Here is a 23,167-nt window from a genome sequence, read left to right as displayed (position 1 = left end):
TAGTAAGGCATATTTTTTTTTTTTTTGAAAATCAGATTTTTTTTCTGAGGAAAGGCAAGTAAGGCATAAAAATGAATTCAATCTGTTTTTTCCTAAAGTAAGGTTATAGTAAGGCATAAAAAGGAATTAAATCTGTTTTTCCTAAAGTAAGGCTATAGTTTACTATGAAAATGAAAAAAAATCAGATTTTTTTTAATGATAACGCTATAGTAAGGCATAATTTTTTTTTTTTTGAAAATCAGATTTTTTTTCTGAGGTAAGCCAAGTAAGGCATAAAAATTAAAAAAAAAAAGTCATTACCTATTTTTTCCTGAGGTAAGGCTATAGTAAGGCATTAAAATGAATTAAACCTGTTTTTTTTCCCAAAGTAAGGTTATAGTAAGGCATAAAAATGAATTAAATCTGAATTATTTTTCTGTGATAACGCTATAGTAAAGTATAAAAATGAAAAAAAAAAAAATCTGATTTTTTTTTTCTGAGGTAAGGCTATATATAGTAAGGCAAAAAAAATGTGATTTTTTTTCTCCTAAGGTAAAGCTGAAAAGTAAGGCATAATTTTTTTTTTTTTTTTTTTTTTTTTAATTAGATTTTTTTTTAAGGAAAGGCTAAAGTAACGAAAAAAAAATATAAAGAAATGTGATTCTTTTTCCTGAGGTAAGGAAAGTAAGGTAAAAAAAAAAAAAATTATCTTTTTTTCCTGAGGTAAGGCTATAGTAAGGCATTAATATTAATTAAATCAGATTTTTTTTTTTTCCTGAAGTAAGGCTATAGAAAGGCCTAAAAATGAATTAAATCTGAATAATTTTTTCTGAGGTAAGGCTATAGTAAAGCATGAAAATGAAAAAAAATAGTTTTTTTTTCTGAGGTAAGGCTATAGTAAAGCATGAAAATCAAAATAAAAAAAAAAAAAAAAAATTCCTAAGCTAAGGCTGTAGTAAAGCATGAAAATAAAAAAAATGTTTTTTTTTTTTTTTGTTTTTTTTTTTTGATGTAAGGCTATAGTAAGGCATTAAAATGAATTAAATCTGATTTTTTTTTTCCTGAGGTAAGGCTATAGTAAAGCATAAAAATTAATTGAATCTTAATTATTCTTTCTGAGGTAAGGCTATAGTAAGACATAAAATTGAAGAAAAAAAAATCGTTATCTTTTTTTTCTGAGGTAAGGCATTAAAATGAATTCAATCTGATTTTTTTTTCCAGATGTAACGCTATAGTAAAGCATAAAAATTAATTCAATTTGAATTTTTTTTCCTGAGGTAAGGCTATAGTAAGACATAAAAATGAAAAAAAAACGAAAAAATAATAATTTTTTTTCCTGAGGTACCTTTTATTTCTCCTGAGGTAATTCATTTTAATAATTTATTTATTTATTTATTTTGTTTTTTTTTAAGGTAAGGCTGAAGTAACGTAGAAAAATATAAAGAAATAAAAAAACTAGGATTTTTTTTGGAGGTTAGGCTAAAGTAAGGCATAAAAATGAAAAAAAAAAATCTGACTGTTTTCTGAGGGAACCTAGAGTAAAGCAAAAAAAATTAAATAAAATAGAACCTTTTTTCTGAGGTAAGGTATAAAAATGAAATAAATCGGAAATTTTTTTATCGAGGTAAGGCCATAGTATGGCATAAAAATAAAAAAAATCTGATTTTTTTTCTGAGGTAAGACTATAGAAAGGCAAAAAAATGAATTAAATCTGAATTATTTTTTCCTGAGGTAAGGCAATAGTAAGACATAAAAATTGAAAAAAAATCTGATTTTTTTTCTGACGTAAGGCTATAGTAAGGCAAAAGAAAATGGAAAAAAATGGGCTTTTTTTCTCCTGAGGTAAAGCTGTATAGTAAGGCATAATTTATTTATTTATTTTTTTTATTAATTTTTTTTAAGGTAAGGCTAAAGTAACGTAAAAAAAAATATAAAGAAATGAAAAAACTTGGATTTTTTTTTGGAGGTTAGGCTAAAGTAAGGCATAAAAATGAAAAGAAAAAAAAACACAATTTTTTTTTCCTGAGGTAAGGCTAAAACAAGGCATAATAATACAAAAAAAAAAAAAAAAAAAAATGAGAAAAAAAATCTTTTTTTTTTCCTGAGGTAAGGCTATATAGTAAGGCATAAAAAAGAATTAAATCTGAATTATTTTTTCTGATGTAAGGCTAGTAAAGCAAGAAAATGAAAAAAAACAGATTTTTTTCCTGAGGTAAGGAAATGAATTTTTTTTAAATTTTTTCTTGGGGTAAGGCTTTAGTAAAGCATGGAAATTAAAAAAATTGGAATTTTTTCTGAGGTAAGGCTATAGTACAGCATTAAAATGAATTAAATCTGATTTTTTTTTCCTGAGGTAATGCTATAGTAAGACATAAAAATGAACCAAAAAAAATCTGATTTTTTTTCTGAGGTAAGGCTACAACAAGGCATAATAATACAAAAAAAAAAAAAAAAAAAAAAAATGAGAAAAAAAATCTATTTTTTTTTCCTGAGGTAAGGCTAAACAATTAAAATGAAAAAAATCAGAACCATTTTTTCCGAGGTAAGGCTATATAGTAAGGCATAAAAAAGAATTAAATCTGAATTATTTTTGCTGAGGTAAGGCTGTAGTAAAGCATAAAAATGAATTCAATCTGAATTATTTTTTCTGATGTAAGGCTATAGTAAAGCATGAAAATGAAAAGAAATTGAATTTTTAGGCACAAAAATGAAAAAAAAATTTGATTTTTTTCTGATGTAAGGCTAGTAAGGCAAGAAAATGAAAAAAAAACAGATTTTTTTCCTGAGGTAAGGAAATGAAATTTTTTTTAATTTTTTCTTGGGGTAAGGCTTTAGTAAAGCATGGAAATTAAAAAAATTGGAATTTTTTCTGAGGTAAGGCTATAGTACAGCATTAAAATGAATTAAATCTGATTTTTTTTCCTGAGGTAATGCTATAGTAAGACATAAAAATGAACCACAAAAAATCTGATTTTTTTTCTGAGGTAAGGCTAAAACAAGGCATAATAATACAAAAAAAAAAAAAAAAAAATGAGAAAAAAAATCTATTTTTTTTTCCTGAGGTAAGGCTAAACAATTAAAATGAAAAAAATCAGAATCATTTTTTCTGAGGTAAGGCTATATAGTAAGGCATAAAAATGAATTCAATCTGAATTATTTTTTTGAGGTAAGGCTATAGTAAAGCATGAAAATGGAAAAAAATTGAATTTTTAGGCATAAAAATGAAAAAAAAAATGTGATTTTTATGCCTTACTATAGTAAGGCATAAAAATAAAAAAAAAATGTGATTTTTTTTCTGAGGTAAGGCTATAGTAAGGCATAAAAATAAAAAAAAAGTGTGATTTTTTTTCCTGAGGTAAGGCTTTCGTAAAGCATGGAAATGAAAAAAAAATGGAATTTTTTTCTGAGGCAAGGCGATAGTAAACCATAAAAATGAAAAAAATCAGAACCATTTTTTTTAGGTAAGGCTATAGAAAGGCATTAAAATGAATTAAATCTGATTTTGTTTTCCTGAGGTATGGCTATAGTAAAGCATAAAAATTAATTCAATCAATTATTTTTGCTGAGGTAAGGCTAAAGTAAGGCATAAAAATGAAAAAAAAAATCCTGAGGTAAGGCTATAGTAAAGCATGGAAATGAAAAACTTGGATTTTTTTCTGAGGTAAGGCTAAAGTAAGGCATAAAAATGAAAAAAAAAAACTGATTATTCTCTTGGGGTAAGGCTTTAGTAAAGCATGGAAATTAAAAAAAATTGTAATTATTTTCTGAGGTAAGGCTATCGTCAACCATAAAAACGAAAAAAATCAGAACCACTTTTTTTGAGGTAAGGCTTTAGTAAGGCATTAAAATGAATTAAATCTGTTTTTTTTTTTTCCTGAGGTAATGCTATAGTAAGACATAAAAATGAAAAAAAAATCTGATTTTTTTCCTGAGGTATGGCTATAGTAAGGCATAAAAAATGATTTCAATCTGAATTATTTTTTTTGGGGTAAGGCTATAGTAAAGTATGAAAATGAAAAAATTTGAATTTTTAGGCATAAAAATGAAAAAAAAAATGTGATTTTTTGAGCTGGTTTAGGGCCGGGAGTTTAACAACTAAGTCACATTTGACGTAAATCTGACTTTGTATGTGCAAATGGGAGCATTATTAAAAAGAAAAGAAAAAAAATTGGGCCAAGATTCACAGCTCTGCCCTGCAAACACCGTAAAAGTTATCAAAAATCCATGGCTAGCTTTTGGTGTCCCACTTTTCCAGATGATCTCCAGCAACTTTGAACACGCCAGTGAAACACCCTATGAGAAATACGTTAAAATACAACGTGCGCGAAAATAGCAATTTTTTAATTTTCAATTTTCAATTCAAGATTCTGGACTTCCTGTGTATTTTTTGGCGTGGTCTTAACAATATTGTTTACTTGTCTTGTCATGGTCTACTTCTGTGTCAATTTTCATGATTCTGCAATGAATTAATTTTTTTGACAATTCCTATCTCGTAATGTGTTTTTGGCATACTTGGGGGCGCTGGCGCGTCAGATTTTTTGCATTTTTTAAATCGGAAAAATAGCCATAAATTAGAGAAGTGTGCGATTGAATATTGTTTGAATTTTTGAGACTCTACATAATGGTTCAGTGGGTGAAAAGTAGGTGAGTTGATTCCGACACCGAGAAAGAAAGAAAGAAAGAAAGAAAGAAAGAAAGAAAGAAAGAAAGAAAGAAAGAATAACAATGTTTCCCCCTTTTTGAGTACAATGAACTGTACATTTTCGAAAACCGCAGGGGTATGTCACTGACGAGCATGATGCGTTCGCATAGGCTCCGCCCCTTCCCTCGTAGTGTGGCCACTACGACAGCAAGAGGCCCTTCGCCATCTCGTGGTGCTTGGGCCTAATAAAGAAGGTAAAAGAACATTTAATCATAACTTTATTCTCTGTATATGTTGTAGGTTTAAGACCAAGCTTGCTGCCTCTTTGGCCCGCAGTAGGATCAAACATGATCTTCTGTCCATGGAGTGTATCCTGCCTGAGTGTGTGAGGAAGAAGCAGCAGAGATCACGCAGCCTTCCACTTTATGCTTGGGTGAACAGGCTAAAGAGCAGGTCAGCTGAGCAGCTTCTGATAATACACCCATTAATGCTACAAACTGTGCCCTTACATTTAGTAAGTTCCTGATATTAGCAGGTAGGGATGTAACGATTCACTCAACTCCCGATACGATTCGATTCACGATACTGGGTTCACAATACGATTCTCTCACGATTTATTTTACAAAATGGGACTGTAGACAATTTTTTTTTTTTAGAAAATACGGTACTATTTTTCTTTTATTTTTCATTGTCAAAAGAATTCCTTGATAAACAATTCAAAACAATGCAATTTAACTAAAAATAAATATTGAATGAAATAAATAAGGGAATAATACAAATGAAAATTAAGCCTATTAATTTAAATTCTGGTTCTACAATAAACAATGAAAAACTGCATAATTTTTATTGCATATTTTTATTTTTAAAAGTGCAACTGAAAATGTATTTTGTGCCTTAACAATTGGACTTTAAAAAAAAAAAACCCGTGATTGCACTGATTTACGTCATATTTGTTTGGACCAGCACAGGGCACTGGTAACACAGTGGTCGGTTGGCATGCAGATATCTTGCAGTGAAGAAGAGAAGCTATGCTAGCAGACAGAGCTAATAGAAAAACGTGACTTTTACAGATATTCAAGTAATATTACAGATATTCTTTCGGTGCTAAAGGGGTAATGAATCATTTATTAACATATTTAAGAGTAGAAGGCGGCCAGAAAGAAAGTATTAGCAGACTCCGCCCGCCGCCTACACTTGTGGATAGCACCCTCTGCTGGTTAAAAAAAAGTACTGCGACTCAATTTTCAGAAAATCGATATCAACCGTGATACCTATGAATCGATTTTTAACTGCCTTACGATTAATCGTTGCATCCCTATGTTAAACGTATTGTCTACTCGTGGGTGTAGAGAGTGAACTCTTTGTGGCAAACTATTTGACGAACAAGGACAAACTGTCAAAGAGATTGTAATAAAATATGACTTTGCGAGAAAGGAAAGAAAAACATAGTTCAAAAAATTCTCCATAATGTTTCTTCATCAGATGCTCAGAGCTACAGACACACATGAATACTCTGTGTAGTCCACACACGGAATCGTTCAAAATCTCTGCAAAACTGACAAAAGTACGCACAGGAGGCTCAGCATGTTTATGTATTTAGCAATGTTCATTTTGCCAGCAAATCTTGATTTACTGTATTTTTAGTCTTACTGTAGTCAAATTTTTGTCATCAGGTTAAAAGTTAACTAAATCACATTAGGACTTTAGGCAACTAAATCTGTTACAGACTAAAATAGAAAGTATAAGAAGTAAGATTATGCTTTTTTTTTTTTTAAAAAAAAAAAGAGTAATTAAACCCCTGCATTCTCTTGACCTGCCACTAGGAGAGAAATCCAAAAAGTGCCTTGATTATGGGCGTGGCACCTGGAGCAGTTAAGACACGCCCAGTCTATACTATAAAATCTCCAATAAACAATCTATGCTATGCTAACTAGCTACTCATTACTCAATATATCTCTATTCACTCTTCTCTCAATCCAGCCTACTCACCACAGATTGTAGAGCCCACAGGTAGTAGTTTTATAAAAGGGGCGGGGCTAACAGTGCTTGTTTGTGATGCAAGATGGTCCAAAAATGTCACATGATCTTGTTCTCAGCCAATAGCAAAAATCAATTGTAATAGCAAGGGTTCAACCCATAGAGGGCAGTCACTCTGATATTTGATAACTAAATATGACAAATTGAAATACTTTGACTAAAATGTTGAGAGTTGGACCAGGATTCATCAACAGCACTACCTCATACCCACATACATTTGTATTCAGCAGAAATAAAAGGTGGTTTTGGGGTTTAGTTACTCTTTAAAGATTCTGTTACTGTTTATCAACCTTATAGTTTGTAAATACACACAGACAGATTTGATGTGATCAATGCAGAAGACCACATGATCACATGAGTTCTGATTGGATTTCGTCCCATGTGACAAAATTATATTTTCGTTTTTATTAGTCAACGATGACTACATTTTTTAGTTGATGAAATGAACACATTTAGTGTATATAGTGTGGAGCACCAGCAGACTGAAGGCCTGAAGACTGCACACGATGCACATTGTTGGCAAGCCCTCCTACATGGGAGGACACAGACCTTTAACTTTGGGTGTGCTGTTGTCCCATGCTTTATGGGCCAGGTACCCGACTGACTTCCAATTAAGTGACCGTGTGTGTGCAGGTCTGTGTGTGTGTGTGTGTGTGTGTGTGTGTTCTTGCGCACTGCGACAGGTTGATTCAGTTCGGTGTAAATTCTGCTGCTGCTGACAGATTCAATCAGTAGCATCCGTCAACCAGCTTCTGGACTTTAAAGGTCACCTGTTTGGACATGCATACGTGTATGTGCACGTCTAGTGGTGTGTGTGTGTGTGTGTGGGGGGGGTGTGCCACAGTGGCTCCTACATCACACATTATCATTAAATTGCTTTAAAAAGGCCACATAGTGATTTTACACTTGACTATTATCTGTGATGACATCCTTGCTCTCATTCCCACCTCTAACCTTTTTTGCCTTATCCCTTCTCTCGGGCTTCCTCTAATCCCACTCTCTACACTGATTCTCTTCTTTACTTCCAGCCATGATGAGGTTCAAGGTGTGCTGAAGAATGACGGATTATTGCAAGTGAAATCGATTAGACAGTTGGCAGGTCAGACCTTCTGCCAAGATTCCCACTGTTGGGATACGCTGGTATTCCCTGCTCAGCTCAAAGCTCCTCTCTCCTTTACAAAGCTTCTTAGAGACCACAAGCTCATCATCCAGGTACACACTGTAGCATATAAAGGTTCTTCTCTGCTGTTGAAATGGGTTCACCCTCGCCAAACTTCCCATTTATTTATGATTTCATTTTGGTAATGGACTTTTCAGAATGAATTGAGATCCTCTATGTCAACTGAAATGAGTTTTCCGAGATACTAATACGTCACAGCATTCCCACGCATATGGCCATGCCTCACTTTGAGCTGTAAAGAACTATCTGGATTGTGAAGAGGGGATTGATTAATCTTTTATTTTCTACTCCATAAAACTCATGCTGCCATTAAAACCAATACACAACAGTACAAGTAATTAAATTTCTATTTGCCGCAAATTCAATGGAATATTCATCACTGCTGTGTGGTTCATATTCTCCCCTCACAGTTTTTGCTCAATTTATGTTTCTTTATCACAGTTTGAAGATGAGTTTTTCACTTTTTTTCATTACTCTGGTCGTCTGTCTTTTATGGTTCTTCTTCAATTCCCATTTCATGCCACGAGGCATAAACTCATGTGACTGTAAACGTCATTGTTTATGTTCTCATTTTAGGTTTGTTGTTGCGGCCCTGTTGTTCACACTAATAGTTCTACCCGCTGTACTTGCAGGATAAGTCATGCATCCTCCCCACAAATGCAGCGGCATCCCTTTTGCCAGATGAAGGAGACATTCTAATGGTTGGCTGCTTCTCCGGCCTCACTGTTGCACACACGGCCTCCTTGATTGCAGAGAAATACGAAGGAGACAAAAACAACAACGACCAGCCTATGGTTTACGTATGTACCACAGATATAACTGAACGTCAAAGCGAGGAGATTCAGCACACAGTCGACAAAATGGGCTGCAAGAGTAAGTAGTGAATGGCCTTCAGTCTTTTAGTGGATTTATATTGAGACAAAGTAGATAAAACTGAAATGATTGTCAGCTTCTTTCCCTCACTTTTAATGTTTGAAGTTATAATTTTACTCTCTTTATCTGCCCATCAGATGTAAAGCTATTACAGCAGGGTTTCCAGTCTTTGGATGCTGATGACAAACATCTTCGGAATGTTCGGGTTATTCTGTTGATCCCCAGGTGCTCCATGTCCGCAGTCAGCAACACAGTCAAGTTCATTCTCCAAGAAAATGGAGGTAAGTTAGGCTTCGTGCATTGAGATATATTTCTTTTTTACAGCATACGGTGCATATCTGGCCTTTTTCTTGCCCACCTTCCTCAAACTTTCTTTTGTGTGTGTGTGTGTGCGCGCGTGCATGCGTGGGTGGCACACAGACTCATCAGGGTGAGATCTGTAATGTGTGTGGATGGGGGAAGGCTTTTTCTTGCTGGGTGGTGCCCATTATGTGCACTGGTGTCTTGATTGTTGATGGGTCACTGAGTGGGCGTGTCCTAATTGCTCCAGTAGCAATGGCCATAATCGAAGCATTAAATTCCAGTGTAGACGCAAGTCAGCCCAAACCTCCGGGTGTTCTTAGACTCTTAGATTGTTGTAATAAAAAAACATATCCTCTTGTCAGGCCCAGTCAACCCTGTTATTTGACCTTTATTTATAAAAGTTATAAAAATTGGTTAAGCTCCACTGGCCTCTGTCTTACAGTATATGCTGCTTTCTTTGACATTTCAGTTCCAATGCTGGACTGGGGGTTGATGTTGGCCGCGAACACGTTTGTAACACTGAATTGTAGGCAGTATGATTTATGTAGAGAGTGATGTCCCCACATATTTTACTGTATTGTCCCTTTGTTGATTTTGATCATGTTTGTCCCTTCAATGCCACCATAGTTGATTTTTTTTTTTCCATTTAGTCAGAAAGAGAGTGCTTGATTCTTATTTTTTCTCCTGCTGCAGATGATGTTAATAACTACAAACACAAATCATTCACAGCTTGTTTTCTCATCTCTATAAATCAAGAGCTTTATAGGATTCCTCATCACAGCTTGTTCTTTGCTCTAACATCCTGCTGTGCTCTGTCTATGGCATCCCAGCTCTTTGCTGCTGAATACAGATTTGTTTCTTGGAAGGTATACGATGAGTTTGGCTGGATGGCGCTGGTCATATCAAACCCCCATTCTCCATTTGTACAAAATCCTTCTTAGGATGGACTGGTGACCTGTTCAGGTTGTGCTCCCTGTGTAACCAGGGATAAGCTTAAAGCTGCAGTATGTAAGTTATTTTTGGCGTCATTTGGTCAAAAATCCATTATAAACTTTCAGCATACTGATTTTACTGGAAATTACTACACGGTGCGGTCCAATATGTAAGCTCTGAGGAGTGTGGACTGACCATGCAGAGTCTGCCTGAGTATGTTTGAGCCTTAAGTGTTCTGAGAGGATTCTGGACCTCTGTCTCTCTTGGCTCTGTATTAAAGCTGTAGAAAAACAGACATCATGATGTTATTGTTCAGCCAATCACAGGACTTTTTACAAAGTGTTTCAAGAGTCGATGCACATTCACGTCTTATCGGTAGTGAAGGTGCAGTGGCAGGCATTTTGGAAGAAAAAATACCAATCGCAGCATTAGGCACAACGGCTTACACAACAAAGCAAGCCAAAAAAAGGAAGACCAATATGGAGAAGAGATAGTCTCAGAGGGATAAAATAATAAATAATAAAAACTTAGCTCTGACAATAACTTCAGCAGAAAAAACGAGCTTGTTGGTCTCTATCGCTCTTATTAATAATAAAAAAAAATATGTTTTTTGTGCATTTTCAACAACAACTATTACTATTATGAATAACAATCCATACATAAGTTCACTTTGTCTCAAAGAGACAGGTGGAGTCAATCCTTACCTGGAATTCGGCCATAGTAAGTGTCTGACATCAAAGTTTTTCAACAAAAAGCTCCACAGTCGTGAACATTCATGAGGATGCCAGTGAATGAAGAATGGATTCTAAACAGATTTTATAAACTGCAGCTTTAAGCACTCTGTAACCCCAAAACAACAACCTAAGTTGATTTACAGTTACGATCAATAGATCAGTTGAATATTTTATGCCCTTTTCAAAGTCACTGTTCCTGTTAGATCCAGGTCTGCTGCAGGACCTGTCCCATGGTTCCATAGCTCAGAGCAAATTGGAGGATCTGGCAGCCCAGCAGAGAAAAGACTTTGGCCATGCTTTGAAATGTAAGTGTACAGTGACCTGCTCTCATGCCAACACACCAGGGTTGGGCTCAATTATAAATGTAATAGTGTAATTGATAATTTAATGCAATTATGGTGTAACAATAATTGTAACTGTAATTGAAAAATATCTGTTGCTGTTGCATTCACAATTGAATTGTAATTTAGTTCAGATAATTGACTTTGTCATTGTAATTGGCATGGGAATTGACTTTCAGGGGAAAAATAAGATTTGCAATTTGAATTGTAACTGGAAAAAATGGTGGCCATCGTAATAGTAATTGAGTTGTAATTGAAGGATAATTGAAGACGATATTGTAATTGTAACAAGTGTGTTTTTAATAGTTGTAGGAATGCTTCTTAAATTGCCCTTCGTGTTTCTTGCATTGGTTTGCAGTTTTTCTTCTGAGAATGAACGAGGTTGTAATCGTCTGCATTCATAGTTTCTCAGGGGGAGGCCGCGTACACCAGCGTCTCTAATCACACTCTATTGATCGGTCTTTATCTGTGTTTTTGCCAGTATAGATACTCTCTAATAGGACTGCTAGATAATAGTGAGCATTTATTGAATACCATCGCTCAACTGAGTCAATGGTTTCATTTGAATGTCTACATGACACACATTGCAGTGTACAAACATACTGGCCCCAGCCTGTAGAGCAGGCTGAGGTGGCCCTCAGCCCCTAAAGCAAGTCCCCAAAAATTGTACTTCAGGATGTTGGACGGAATATGAAACCCAACATAATACACAAAGTACACAAATGCAAGTAGACAAGAAATTCCAAAAATACACAAAATTATTCATAAAAGATGCAAACAACCACTTAAACAAACAAAATGACTACAAAAACACAAAACAACAACTCATTAGATTAAAGTTCCAAAGACTCAACTGTTAAGAAAAGACACAAAATGACAGAGTGAACCAAAAAATGCAGAAAACGACAACAAAATGACAAGAACACAAAATAATTACAAAAAAACTCACATAATGACTCCTAAAAACACACTGAATGGTTAAAAACTGACTAAACACCAAAACCACAAAGACAAAAGCCCCGCCCCCCACCTCCCTTTAGTCTAATGCTAACATGAATACTAATCATGTGGCCCTCAGATCAGATACAACACATGTTTGTGGCCCCTGCTGTGCTAGAGTCGCCCATCCTTGCTGTAGAACGTCTGTCACCACTGCTTCTCTACAAGGACCACACTTTCAAACAAATATTTTGTTTTTCACATCTGAGCGAACGTCGTATGTCACCTTCTGAGAATGAAATGTTTCTGTCTGATTTTAATTAGTAAGAAAAGGACAACAAAGCACAAATGAGGTAGAACAGAGAAAGATTGAAAAACACAACGGTTAAATATCCAGAGATCAGGCTGCAGGAGGAGAATGGCTCAGTCGTCAATGTGTGTTTCTCTGTGTAGTCCCTCAGGTTTTGGTGGTGGTGTACTGTACGTGTTCGTCATGTCAGACGGAGAATGAAGACGTGGTTAATGGAGTCCTGCAGGAAGCCAAGGCCTCCTCAGACCAGGACGGGGAACCAAAACAAAGCAAGTTCAGGTCAGATCTGCCTGGCCACACTGTTGTGTCCTTATTGTCTGCTTGTTTTTGTTTGTTTCTGGGGCAAGTTTTTTTTTTTTTTTCCATACCTCTCTAGACGACATCAGGCTTTTGTCCTCACCTCTCAGGCAGGGAATGAAAAAGATTCCGTAATCAAAGGTGTCTGTAAACGCTGTGCAGAAACAGCAAGGTTTGAAACAGAGCTGTTGATGTTTATCATTCTTGGTAAACTGATCCAATGAAGATTGACTCCTGTCTACAGGGAGCAGACATGGTTTGCTGGCAATGCCTCAGGGCAGCATAAATAAATCACAAGTAATAATATTGGTATGAATCGCGTTGGTTTTTCCTCGGTGTTTTTCTATTATCGGTTTGTTCCCTCCTTCTATTCTAACTCTTTCTTTCTAATGGTTTTCACACTGTTTTTATACCCAGGATATTTTCATTCTGCACTTTGAGTTGACATAGTATTTTCTCAAACAGGCCACCTGCTGCGCTCACCAGACACAGTGAAAATGACATTTATTTAAAACGTCTCACAAGCAGCAGAAAGTCTTTTGCACTTATTTATTTGTTTATTTGAGAAAGTGTCTAATAGTTTATGGGATTTTCAGTGTTTGTGTGTGTTTGTTTGTTTCTATCCTAATGCAACCACCTCTGTGTCCTACATTGTCATTTGTGTGTTTTTTTTCTTCCAGGTTGAGTCCTTTGCATCTCAGCTCCTGTGACCAGGCAGAGGCGACCAATGAAAAAGAGCCGTTCTTCATCCTGGAGCCGTCAGAGCTCAACAATGGCTGCTTCCTCGCTGTTCTAATGAGAAAGGTACGCTGCTTCATCTGTCAGCTAACAAAGGGAACCTCAAATACCAGATTTCTGGAGTCTGACCAAAATAAGATGATAAATTAATATATTTGCATGATCTAGTCAGGGTTGCGGTCAATTACATTTTTCAGTTACAATTACGTTTTTAATTATCTAATTTATTTCCTATCTATTGGTTACCTAATACCTATTGGTGTGTGTGTGTGAGCCTTTTTTCTATCAGTATAATCCTAGATTTACATTTTTTAAATGGTAAAATGTGGGAAAGCTTGATATGAAACATATTTTAATAATTGTTAACTACGTACGTATGTGTAGAACTCTACATACAACTGTAACGTGGTTCCCCAAGATTTGAAATTATAATTGACATTTTCTAAAGAATTTTCATGGCAATTACAATTATTTAAACTCAAATACAATTTAACAACGCTTTAATTTAATGAGCAGATTTTTAAAATTACAACTGCAACTTTACTCCATAATTGTAATAAATGATCAATCACACAATTACAATTATAATTGAGCCCAACCCTGGATCTAGGGGTGTCAAAACTCTTTTAGTTCAGGGGATAAAGTACGGAGCAGTTTGATTCCATAGACAGGAAAACGAGTCATCTTAACATTATTGTTCCCTATTTCACATCCACCTATAATTGATATGTAAAGGCAACAATAATATACAAGCAACAAGTGACAGATATTAGTACCTGTAATTAATACATTTTCTGAAAAAATTCTGTTTGATTTAGAGAAATGCAGGATTTTGGAAAAACCGAGATTCTTTTTAACAATTTGTGATTAGAAATGACTGCCATCATGTGATAGAAGTGCAGAAAAACCAGTGAGCACTCATAAATATTGTGGAGTTTTATTGAATTGGTGGGTTGTGATATCGACAACTGGAGCAGTTTGTAATTTACACAATGATTAATATTTCCTGGCCAGATAATGGCAACACCATTCATATGGAAGGGCCAATATCTGGTGGAAACAATGGAATATATTCAGTTTATTTTCTCTCATGATGAAAAACACATCCACCCGTTATAACATACTTTACCCTGATTTAACACTAATTCAGTGCTAAGTCACGTCCTCCTCTAAACAAGGCCAATTCTTGGACAAAAAGGGAAAACATTTCATTTTTCTACTTGTGCAGTCAAGTTGTCTTCAGTGTAAAACACATCAGGAAACAAACAAACTAACAAAAATTATGAAATATTTATTATTAATTTCTACTTTCTCCACAGAGACACTGAACAGATATTATATTTCTTATTTGTTTGTTTTGGGCATCTTTACACACAAAGTATAGTCACATGTCAATCAACTATTCTAAGCACCTGCAGCTCTATACCAGGAGATGATGATGACACTGGTATATACATGACATTTTTTCCTCTGTATTAAACCATGTGGTGAGGACATTTTTGTCAGAGACACATTCTCTGAACCCAGTATTTCACACACACAGAAAAAAAAAACTTTTAATTTTGCTAGATAATTAAAGCTTGAAAATAAATGCAAGTAATGAATTATTATCCACTGCAGGAAAACCATTGGACTCATTATGTTTGGACATACGTTTGAATGTAGAGAGACACAGCCTTTGCTTGGCTCTCATTCAAGATAAGGAGATAAGAGAAGTCATGGACAAAGGTTTAGGTCATTCAGTCAGACAAAACAAAAAGATGTGTATTTTATGTTTGCTTCATTGTAAAATAGCTTGTATCGTAATTTGGCTGTGATATCAACCCTAACCAACTCCTGGAACACTACTGATTCAAAAAGTTAGAAAATAAGGGGAAAAATGTCCTTCAGGTGCAAAGTAAATAGCAAATAGCTGTGTCTGAATAGTCCTTCCTATCTCCTTTCCTATCCACTTTTCCCTAGCCCAGTGGATGACGTCAGGGGCTTAAGAAAAGGTGTTAGGAGACTTCCTAAAGGAGTTAGGGAAAGGCCATCATATAGTTTTTGACAATCAAATGCACTTCCACTAGGTGACGTAATAATCAGACGGTGGTGAAGGTTGTTGACGACTTGCCGTGGAGAAAAAACAACACATTTCTGAAAATGGACTACTAAAAACACGATTATAACACTTTCCCCTGTGCCTCTAACCACTGATATAATCACAAATATCACAAGGTTTGAATGTAAATCAAAGGAAAAGAGGCTACCAGGCTACAAGGAACAAAAGTGCAACTAAAAGAACGTCACATTGAGAATGGTTTCTCACACTCACCATTCACATCCAAAATAAGTAGGACTTTATGAAATTGTTACATTTATGCAAGCTATATGCATACATAATGTTGTAGGCATGCAAATGTACAAAGCATTCCTAGATGAATGAAACACGTTGAATAAAACATAATGAGATTAAAAATGTCTCTGATAATCTGATAATATGGTTTGCATATCATAAAATATGGGTTTTAGATTATTTAAAGTTGTTCAAGGCATATTATTAGTAACTTACATAATTAAACTTACATAATGCGTCCCTTTTCAGTCATCGTGAGTTTCCGTGAGCGCTCGGATGAGCTTGGTCCCTTTAAATGTTACCGCAAGGAATTGTGGGGCAGAATTTCACGTCTCCTTTGGTAAATAATGCATCAGTGTTTCCTAAGCTAAAGGAGGTTATAAAGGAAGCATTGAGCTTTATCAACTTGGCTTTAAGACAATTGGAATGCTCCTTATCATGGCCGCCACTTAAACATTTCCAGGGGTTAAGGAACAGTGGATAGGAAAGGAGATAGGAGGGACTATTATTAAATGAATTTATAGATAAGTGTTTGGATAAAAAAAAAAAAAGTAGACCACTTGTGAAATAGTCATGTGACGTTCTTGAGTTCAGGGATATGCAGTTGACAAATGTTGCTTTAAAATATGACTAATGCCAATATGCTCTGTGGTCATCATCAAGTCTATGTCATTAATGTCTATTTGTTTATTCCACCTCCTTCCTCAGCATGTCATTTCAATATTGCATCTTTATATGATTCTACATTTCACTTACAAATGTGAAAGACAATACTTTAAGGCTTATTAAATGTCTGTGACTGACCCAAACACGTGCATGTTTATGTCACTGAGCCTCACAGTATGAAATCCTCTTCTGTGCATGTGGTGCCAGTGCTGTGTTATTAAGACGTCTTAGCCCATTGGATGGAGTGAAGCTGCATCTATTGTAGATTTGTCTTCTCTCTGGCCTTCCATCATGTTTTATACCTCCACCGATAGGAATGAAAAGATAATCAAAGTGCTGTTAAGGTGCCTCAAACAAGAAGTTTTTCTCCTGTCCTCCTTCCAATAAACACAGCTAATCAAAAGTTATTGTGGCACGCCGAAAGCGCCATAAAAATAGCAATTATATAAGTGTTTCAATGCTGTCTGGCCTGGTTGGGCTGTCATAGTGGTGCCCACTAAAGTTCTTTATGAGCTTTTTGTACAGAAACAGATGGGGACAATAAAGATATTTACAGTGTGTTTCTAATCAGAAATATACATCATTTAAGCTTCAGCTCCCCGATGATCAAGTGAAATAAAATGATGGCGCTAAATCAAAAAATGTAAAGCATTACTACACTCTTCACTCTGTTTTTGTCGCTCCTCTGCACATTTCATCCACTTAAGTGTACAGTTGCCAGAAAACATCAGAGGTAATGATTTAGATGTTAGTGGTGAAAAGAGGAAAAGCCGCGGTCACCGAGTGTGGCAGTGTTTACGGTAATGAGAGATTTACACAGGTTGGTAAGTGAAGAAAGAGAGGAAATAAAATTTACAAAGATGGAAGGAAAAAAGGTCAGGCAAGGAAGTGTGTCCATTGAATAATTCAGTGTCCTCTGTCCGTATGAGTTAGCATCGATGAAGTTCTCAGCGTCCACCAGCGACTGAATTACTAAGATGCTGCTAAAAGCATCTTATACCTTCTGATGTGTATCACATGCACAGGTTTACGTCACACACACACACGTCTGTGCAGAATGCATTCAAACTGCATTTAAGAATGAAGATTTAAGAAGCAAATACAAAAAAGAAGACAAACTAACACTGGCTGCCTGTTTGTGTTGTGTGCACTAGACTCATGAATAATTCAAGCACTGCGAGGATGTGTCCTCTGCTGCTGAGACAGCAAGTGACCCTGCTGCCAACAGAAAGGACACAGGGCCCCTCCCTCTATTCTCTTTGTTTTACTTGTCCATACTGTATAAAGCTCCAAGGAGTGTTTTGTGGTACAGCTGTTAAATAGTGATTGGGCTTTTTTAACCACAATCCGGATAAATAAACACAGGCCATATCAGTGAGCAGGCTTGCCAACATTTTGTTACACAAACGTGTCTATTTGTACGGTTGCCGTACGGACAACCCCCGGTGCTATTGGTATGGTTACCGAAAAACACGTAAATAGGTTAGGATTAGGGTTAGGTTATAATCCTATATCGCAACAATTTTTAGGTTTAGGTTTAGTGTAAGGTTTAGTCTTAGTCACGTGACCTAACCTGGCCAAATAGGGGCGCTGCGTACGAATAGAATGTCGAGATATTGATACGGCAACTGTACGGATAGCCACTGCCACCGCCCTCCGATCAGTTTCTACTATTCATGAAAAGCAAAATAATTTGTTGTTCTTGTCATTTCCCAACAGCCTGAGCCAGTGGTCAAAGAGGCTCCTGAGGATGTAATTGCAAAGGCAAATACCAGAGGAATACTGGACAGGATCGGCTCCAACCGTCCGGACAAGAAGGAGAACCACACCCGTACGTCTATTGGACACACCCGACGCTTACAGGCTAAACCGTGGAGTAGCATTCCACTCAAACATCCGCCCCAAAGCAGCAGAAACAGAAACAGAATCAGCAGCAGCAGCAGCAGCAGCATTCAGCAGGGACACATCAACACACAGCAACCACAACAACAAGGTAAGGAAGATTACTGCGCTGCACGTCACAGTGCCCGATCCTTTTGGATCCGTTCAACACATGCGTGTAGACTACGTCACTTCCTTCACAACAGAGCACTTGGGACGTGATATTTGAATGTAAACTGACCATACGACGTTTGTTCAATATTTTAATAGTACACATGTAAATATGTGACTGTTTAGTGATGTTTTTAATTGTTATTTTTTTTAAAAAAAGGAAGACGATATACACAAAAACGGATCAAAACACAACATTGACAATCAAAAAGCAAACAGAAAAAAAATAAAATAAGAACCAAAATACATCGAAATTCACTCGAAACATGAATTTCTAAATATTTTAAATAGTGCACGACCTGCTGTAAAATACGCCGACTGGATGTCGACGCATTTCGCACATACGTTTTAAAGGATCCGAATGGAAGGATTATGCACTGACACTGCACGTTAGCATGGCTACATGTTAGCATGGCTACATGTTAGCATAGGGTGACCAGATTTTTAAAACTCAAAACGGGGACAGTAATTTTACCAAAAACGACAGATTTTCAAAATAAATTATTTGCATATGCTTTTATCTGTAATGAAAAAAGGTCACATACAGTAAATCACATTTATTTATGTAGTTTTTCTTCCTTTTGGATGAAATGAATTATTTCAACGGCTGCACCAAATTTAAAGTGGCCATCAGTAAAAAAATAAAAAAAATTAAAAAAAAGAAGCATTTTAAGTTCAAATAAAATTGTTTTGAATAATTAAGAAAACAATATTGTCAATTCCATCGACCAACATGCAGCTGTTCAGTAAAAATACTAACAAGTCCAACAAATACAAACTTTAGTGCCAACTTTGATGAAGATGGTGATAAAACGCACAGCTGGCTTTTCTTTCACTATGAAAAACATTGCTTTTATTCAATATGATAAATCAATAAGACGTTGTCAATCACAGTCAGTTTATTCTGTAGAGATCAGAGTCGCTCCGTCCATCAGACAGATCAAACACGGGCAAGGACCATCCAGCAAACAAACAAAATTACTCCAAAAACACACAAAATAAACAGAACATTTTACAAAACAGGCTAAAATATACAGATTCACTAAAAAAACAACAAATATATATATAAAAAAAAAAAATACTAAAAAAACTAAACAAAGAATACATAAATGATTCCAAAACTACACTAAACAAGAACAAAAATCAACAAATTTGCAAAAAATATACATAAATGACTCCAAAAACACAAAGTGACAACATCAACATGAACTTAAACAGAATGACAATGATTACAAAAGCACACAGATTAACTCCAACAAAATAACAACAAAAACATAAAAAATGACAGAAAAACATAGAAAATGACCCTTTGTTTTTTCCTGCTTTATTGCTCAGGTTGGTTATTATTTTTAATGCTGACATGAATATTGATAATGTGGCCCTAGGATCAGATAGTCACATTCTTGTGGCTCCCCTGGGGTAAATGTTGCCTCTCTGAGACAGATGCTTGATAATTCATCAGGTAAAGGAACTAGAAAAAAAAAAGGTCTATTTTTGCTTGTGTTCCAGCACAGCCCAAAGGGCGGCACTTTCAGCCCGTAAAGAGCTCTGCAGTGAGGGTCTTCTGGGACTCCAGACAAAAATACTCCACCTCGTCTGCTCCTGCTTCCTCCACCCATCCACAAAATGACACACCTACTAAAATCATCTCTCACGCTCTCAACATGACGTCTTCTTCTACCAGCCGCACCGCCCCACCCGCTCCCCCTGTGGCCCCCCTCCTCCGCCCCCGTAGAGCCCAGGAAGTGCTGAAACCTGTGGTTCTGGTCCTGCCTCCTGTTCACTTCCCAAGCTTCCTCCCCCCCCAACGCAGTGGATCAGGAGTGAGCCACAGCCCCTGGTACAGCAAGAAGAAGACCCCCCCTCAACCCGTGTACGTCTTCCCCTCAAAGGGGACTGCAGACAAATCTCCCCCTCTATTTCCATTATAATAATTCAGCCTCTGTATTTTACCACTTGTCCCCCTGAGGGGAGTTACAATTAAGTTTCAATAACCAATGTTCATTAACAATTCAATTACGATTGCATTCTTTCCAATTACAAATAATCACAATTATTGAGCCTGAAATAAATAACCTAATAAAAGTTAACCCTTCTCTTGTATTAGCTTTTTGTTAGCATCTCTTATGATAACTGGTCCTAAATCAGCTGTAAAATACACTAAAAACAAATATCTATCATTTAATTTCTTTTCTATTTGTTTTTATCTTATTTGGCTTCATAATCAATGAAATTATAGGTTTTAATATTTATGTTGTGAGCATCTGAGCCTTTTTTGTGTCACTAAACCCCTGAACTTCAATGTTTTTAAATGGTAAATTGCGGGAAAGCTTGATATAAACATATTTTGATGATTGTTAACTACATACAGTATGTGTAGAACTGTACATAGACCTGTCACATGGTTCCCCAGTTTTGCGTTATATTATAAATGACAATTTTTGAATTATTTTCATGGCAATTACAATTAGTCAATTATCTGAACTCAATTACAATTTATTTATTACAACAGCAACAGATTTTTAAAGTTACAATTAGAATTGTAATTATTTATCTATTACAATTGTAATTGACCCTAACCCTGGTTAAGGGTCACACTCAGTGGTGGGCCCTGTTTACTTATTCACTGGACTCAAACACAGAACATGCAGTCCTTCAGCACTCCTGAATTATTTTAACCATAAACGCTTCTAGACTAATACTAAACTTCTAAACACTACATTTAGCGCCAAGATTTAGCCAAGCCAGAAACTACACATCGACTGCTCGTCTAAAAACCATCAAGTTCTCTGGGGCACCGAGCATCTCTTATGTCAATAAAATATAAAGCCAGGATAAAACTGTCAGGGATTTAATCTCTTTCTATGACCACTTTTGATTACATTTTGATTGAAATATGTACGTGTATCCAGCATCTCCTGGAGGCTTTACTGTAGTTATGAATATGCGCCTTAATATATGTGCAATAGAAGAGCTGATTTATTAACTGCAGTATTTCTAAAATATTTTAGTTAGTTTAAAAACAAAGTCAAGCACTTTACTTGTAAATGTCAGTTATTCTAATGTGTTTTAATCCGTTCTATGCAGGGCTGTTGTTGTAAAGGACAGAAGTTAAAGTAGGTGTTTTATTGATTGTGTTAATAGAAAATAATAATAATAATAATAATAATAATGTACAGTCATCTCTTAAGATAGAAAAAATAGATCTAATTACACACAATATGATGAAGTAAATTAAGATTGATTTATTTTGTAACTTTAACCAGGGTTGGGGTCAATAATTGCGTATTGATAATCAATTACAATTATGGCATAATTATTATTGTAATTTCAAAACTCTGTTGCTGTCATTATCGTATATAAATTGTAATTGAGTTCAGATAAATGACATCAAAATTCCATAAAAAATGTCAATTATAATTTCACTCAAAACTGGGGAACCATGTTAAAGTCCTATGTACAGTTCTACACGTGTAGTTAACAATTATTTAATTACGTTTCATATCAAGTTTTCCCACATTTTACCATTTAAAAAAAATTTAATCGAGGGCTATAGTGACACCAAAAAGACTTAAGACGACGCCCACACCAAAAATATCAAAAAGGTATATTTTCATTGATTATGAGGCCTAACAATGTAACCAATAGATAGGAAAAAAATTAGATGATAGATATTTGTTTTTAGTGTATTTTATAACTGATTTAGGAACGATTATTATTATTAGATGCTAACAGAAAGCTAACACAAGAGGAGGGTTAACTTTTATTATTATTATTTAATTCTAATTGAACTTTAGTAATTGAAAATGTAGTTGAAATTGTTTTTCTGAGTATAAAAAAAAATATTGTAATTTGATTGTAATTGCAAAAAAAAAAAGGCTGGGTACTGTACAGTAATCATAAATGAATTGTAATTGAACATGAATTTGAATTGAAAACATAACTGTAACTGAAAAGTGTAATTAACCCCAACCCTGTCTTTAACCTTTTACCGTGAGGTACTTTTCAGTATTTAATATTAACATAATAATGAGCAGTAATCATGGTGCACACGAGCTAAATAAATGACTCCATGTTTTTCCATTTGTTAATGCATTTATTGTCACAACAGATTACATGTACGCAGTGTAGAGGTGGGTGAAGAACAGAAATGAAGCGTTTGTAGCATTTCTGCTGTTTGTCAGTTTGTTCATTCACAACCGTCTTTAAAATCCTCAGAGTTCACATGGAGTGCAGGCGTCGCCCAGAGCCATGGGACGGTTGTAAAAAAAACGCGTCGACAGTAGTGACAGCAGACGTTTTTTAACTGCTAGACATGCGTAGTGTTTATTTTTGAGTGGGAGTTCACTGGCAAGATTTACCGTGGAAAAGAACATACAGTTGATCCTCGCCGCGGGACACCGATATGAATCTTTCCTGCTGCGTTCAAGCATGAGGAAGAGGAGCTGTCATCAAAGCCAGGTGTCGGAATATTTTTTGGGTTTATGCGTAAAGATTCCTGAGGGTTTTGTAAAGTTTCAAAGGAGATAAAGCAACATTCTTCAGTGTTTTACCTCCTTAACTTTAAAATAAAATGCATACAATTTCAATGATTGAATCATTTTTTAGGAAAATCAAGTAGAAATCACCAAAGTATGTATATAAGCAGTCAATCAGTAGATATTAGTTTATTTAAAGAGTAACTGAACCCCAAATCCCCCTTTTTAGTCAAAGTATTTAAATTTGTCATATTTAGTTGTAAAACATCAGAATGACTGCCCTCTATGGGTTGAAACCAGGCTATTACAATTGATTTTCGCTATTGGCTG

General features: G+C 35.4%; 1 protein-coding gene across 1 annotated transcript in view; it reads left to right on the top strand.

Moving 5' to 3' along the window:
* LOC114470769 (putative methyltransferase NSUN7) overlaps positions 1-20,319 on the top strand; it is a 42,800-nt gene extending 22,481 nt beyond the window's left edge. The window contains exons 5-13 of the mRNA XM_028459101.1: positions 4,922-5,074; positions 7,687-7,870; positions 8,471-8,711; positions 8,849-8,992; positions 10,885-10,986; positions 12,415-12,550; positions 13,249-13,372; positions 18,027-18,300; positions 19,869-20,319. Of these exons, the coding sequence (XP_028314902.1) occupies positions 4,922-5,074; positions 7,687-7,870; positions 8,471-8,711; positions 8,849-8,992; positions 10,885-10,986; positions 12,415-12,550; positions 13,249-13,372; positions 18,027-18,300; positions 19,869-20,290 (1,780 nt within the window). The 3' untranslated portion in view covers positions 20,291-20,319. The remainder of the gene's footprint in view (positions 1-4,921; positions 5,075-7,686; positions 7,871-8,470; positions 8,712-8,848; positions 8,993-10,884; positions 10,987-12,414; positions 12,551-13,248; positions 13,373-18,026; positions 18,301-19,868) is intronic.
* The last annotated feature ends 2,848 nt before the right edge of the window (positions 20,320-23,167 follow it).

Source organism: Gouania willdenowi, chromosome 10, assembly GCF_900634775.1.
Source record: "Gouania willdenowi chromosome 10, fGouWil2.1, whole genome shotgun sequence".
Lineage (NCBI taxonomy): Eukaryota > Metazoa > Chordata > Actinopteri > Blenniiformes > Gobiesocidae > Gouania > Gouania willdenowi.
The sequence above is the reverse complement of the archived record's forward strand: the minus strand, read 5'-3'. Positions and strand labels throughout refer to the sequence as shown.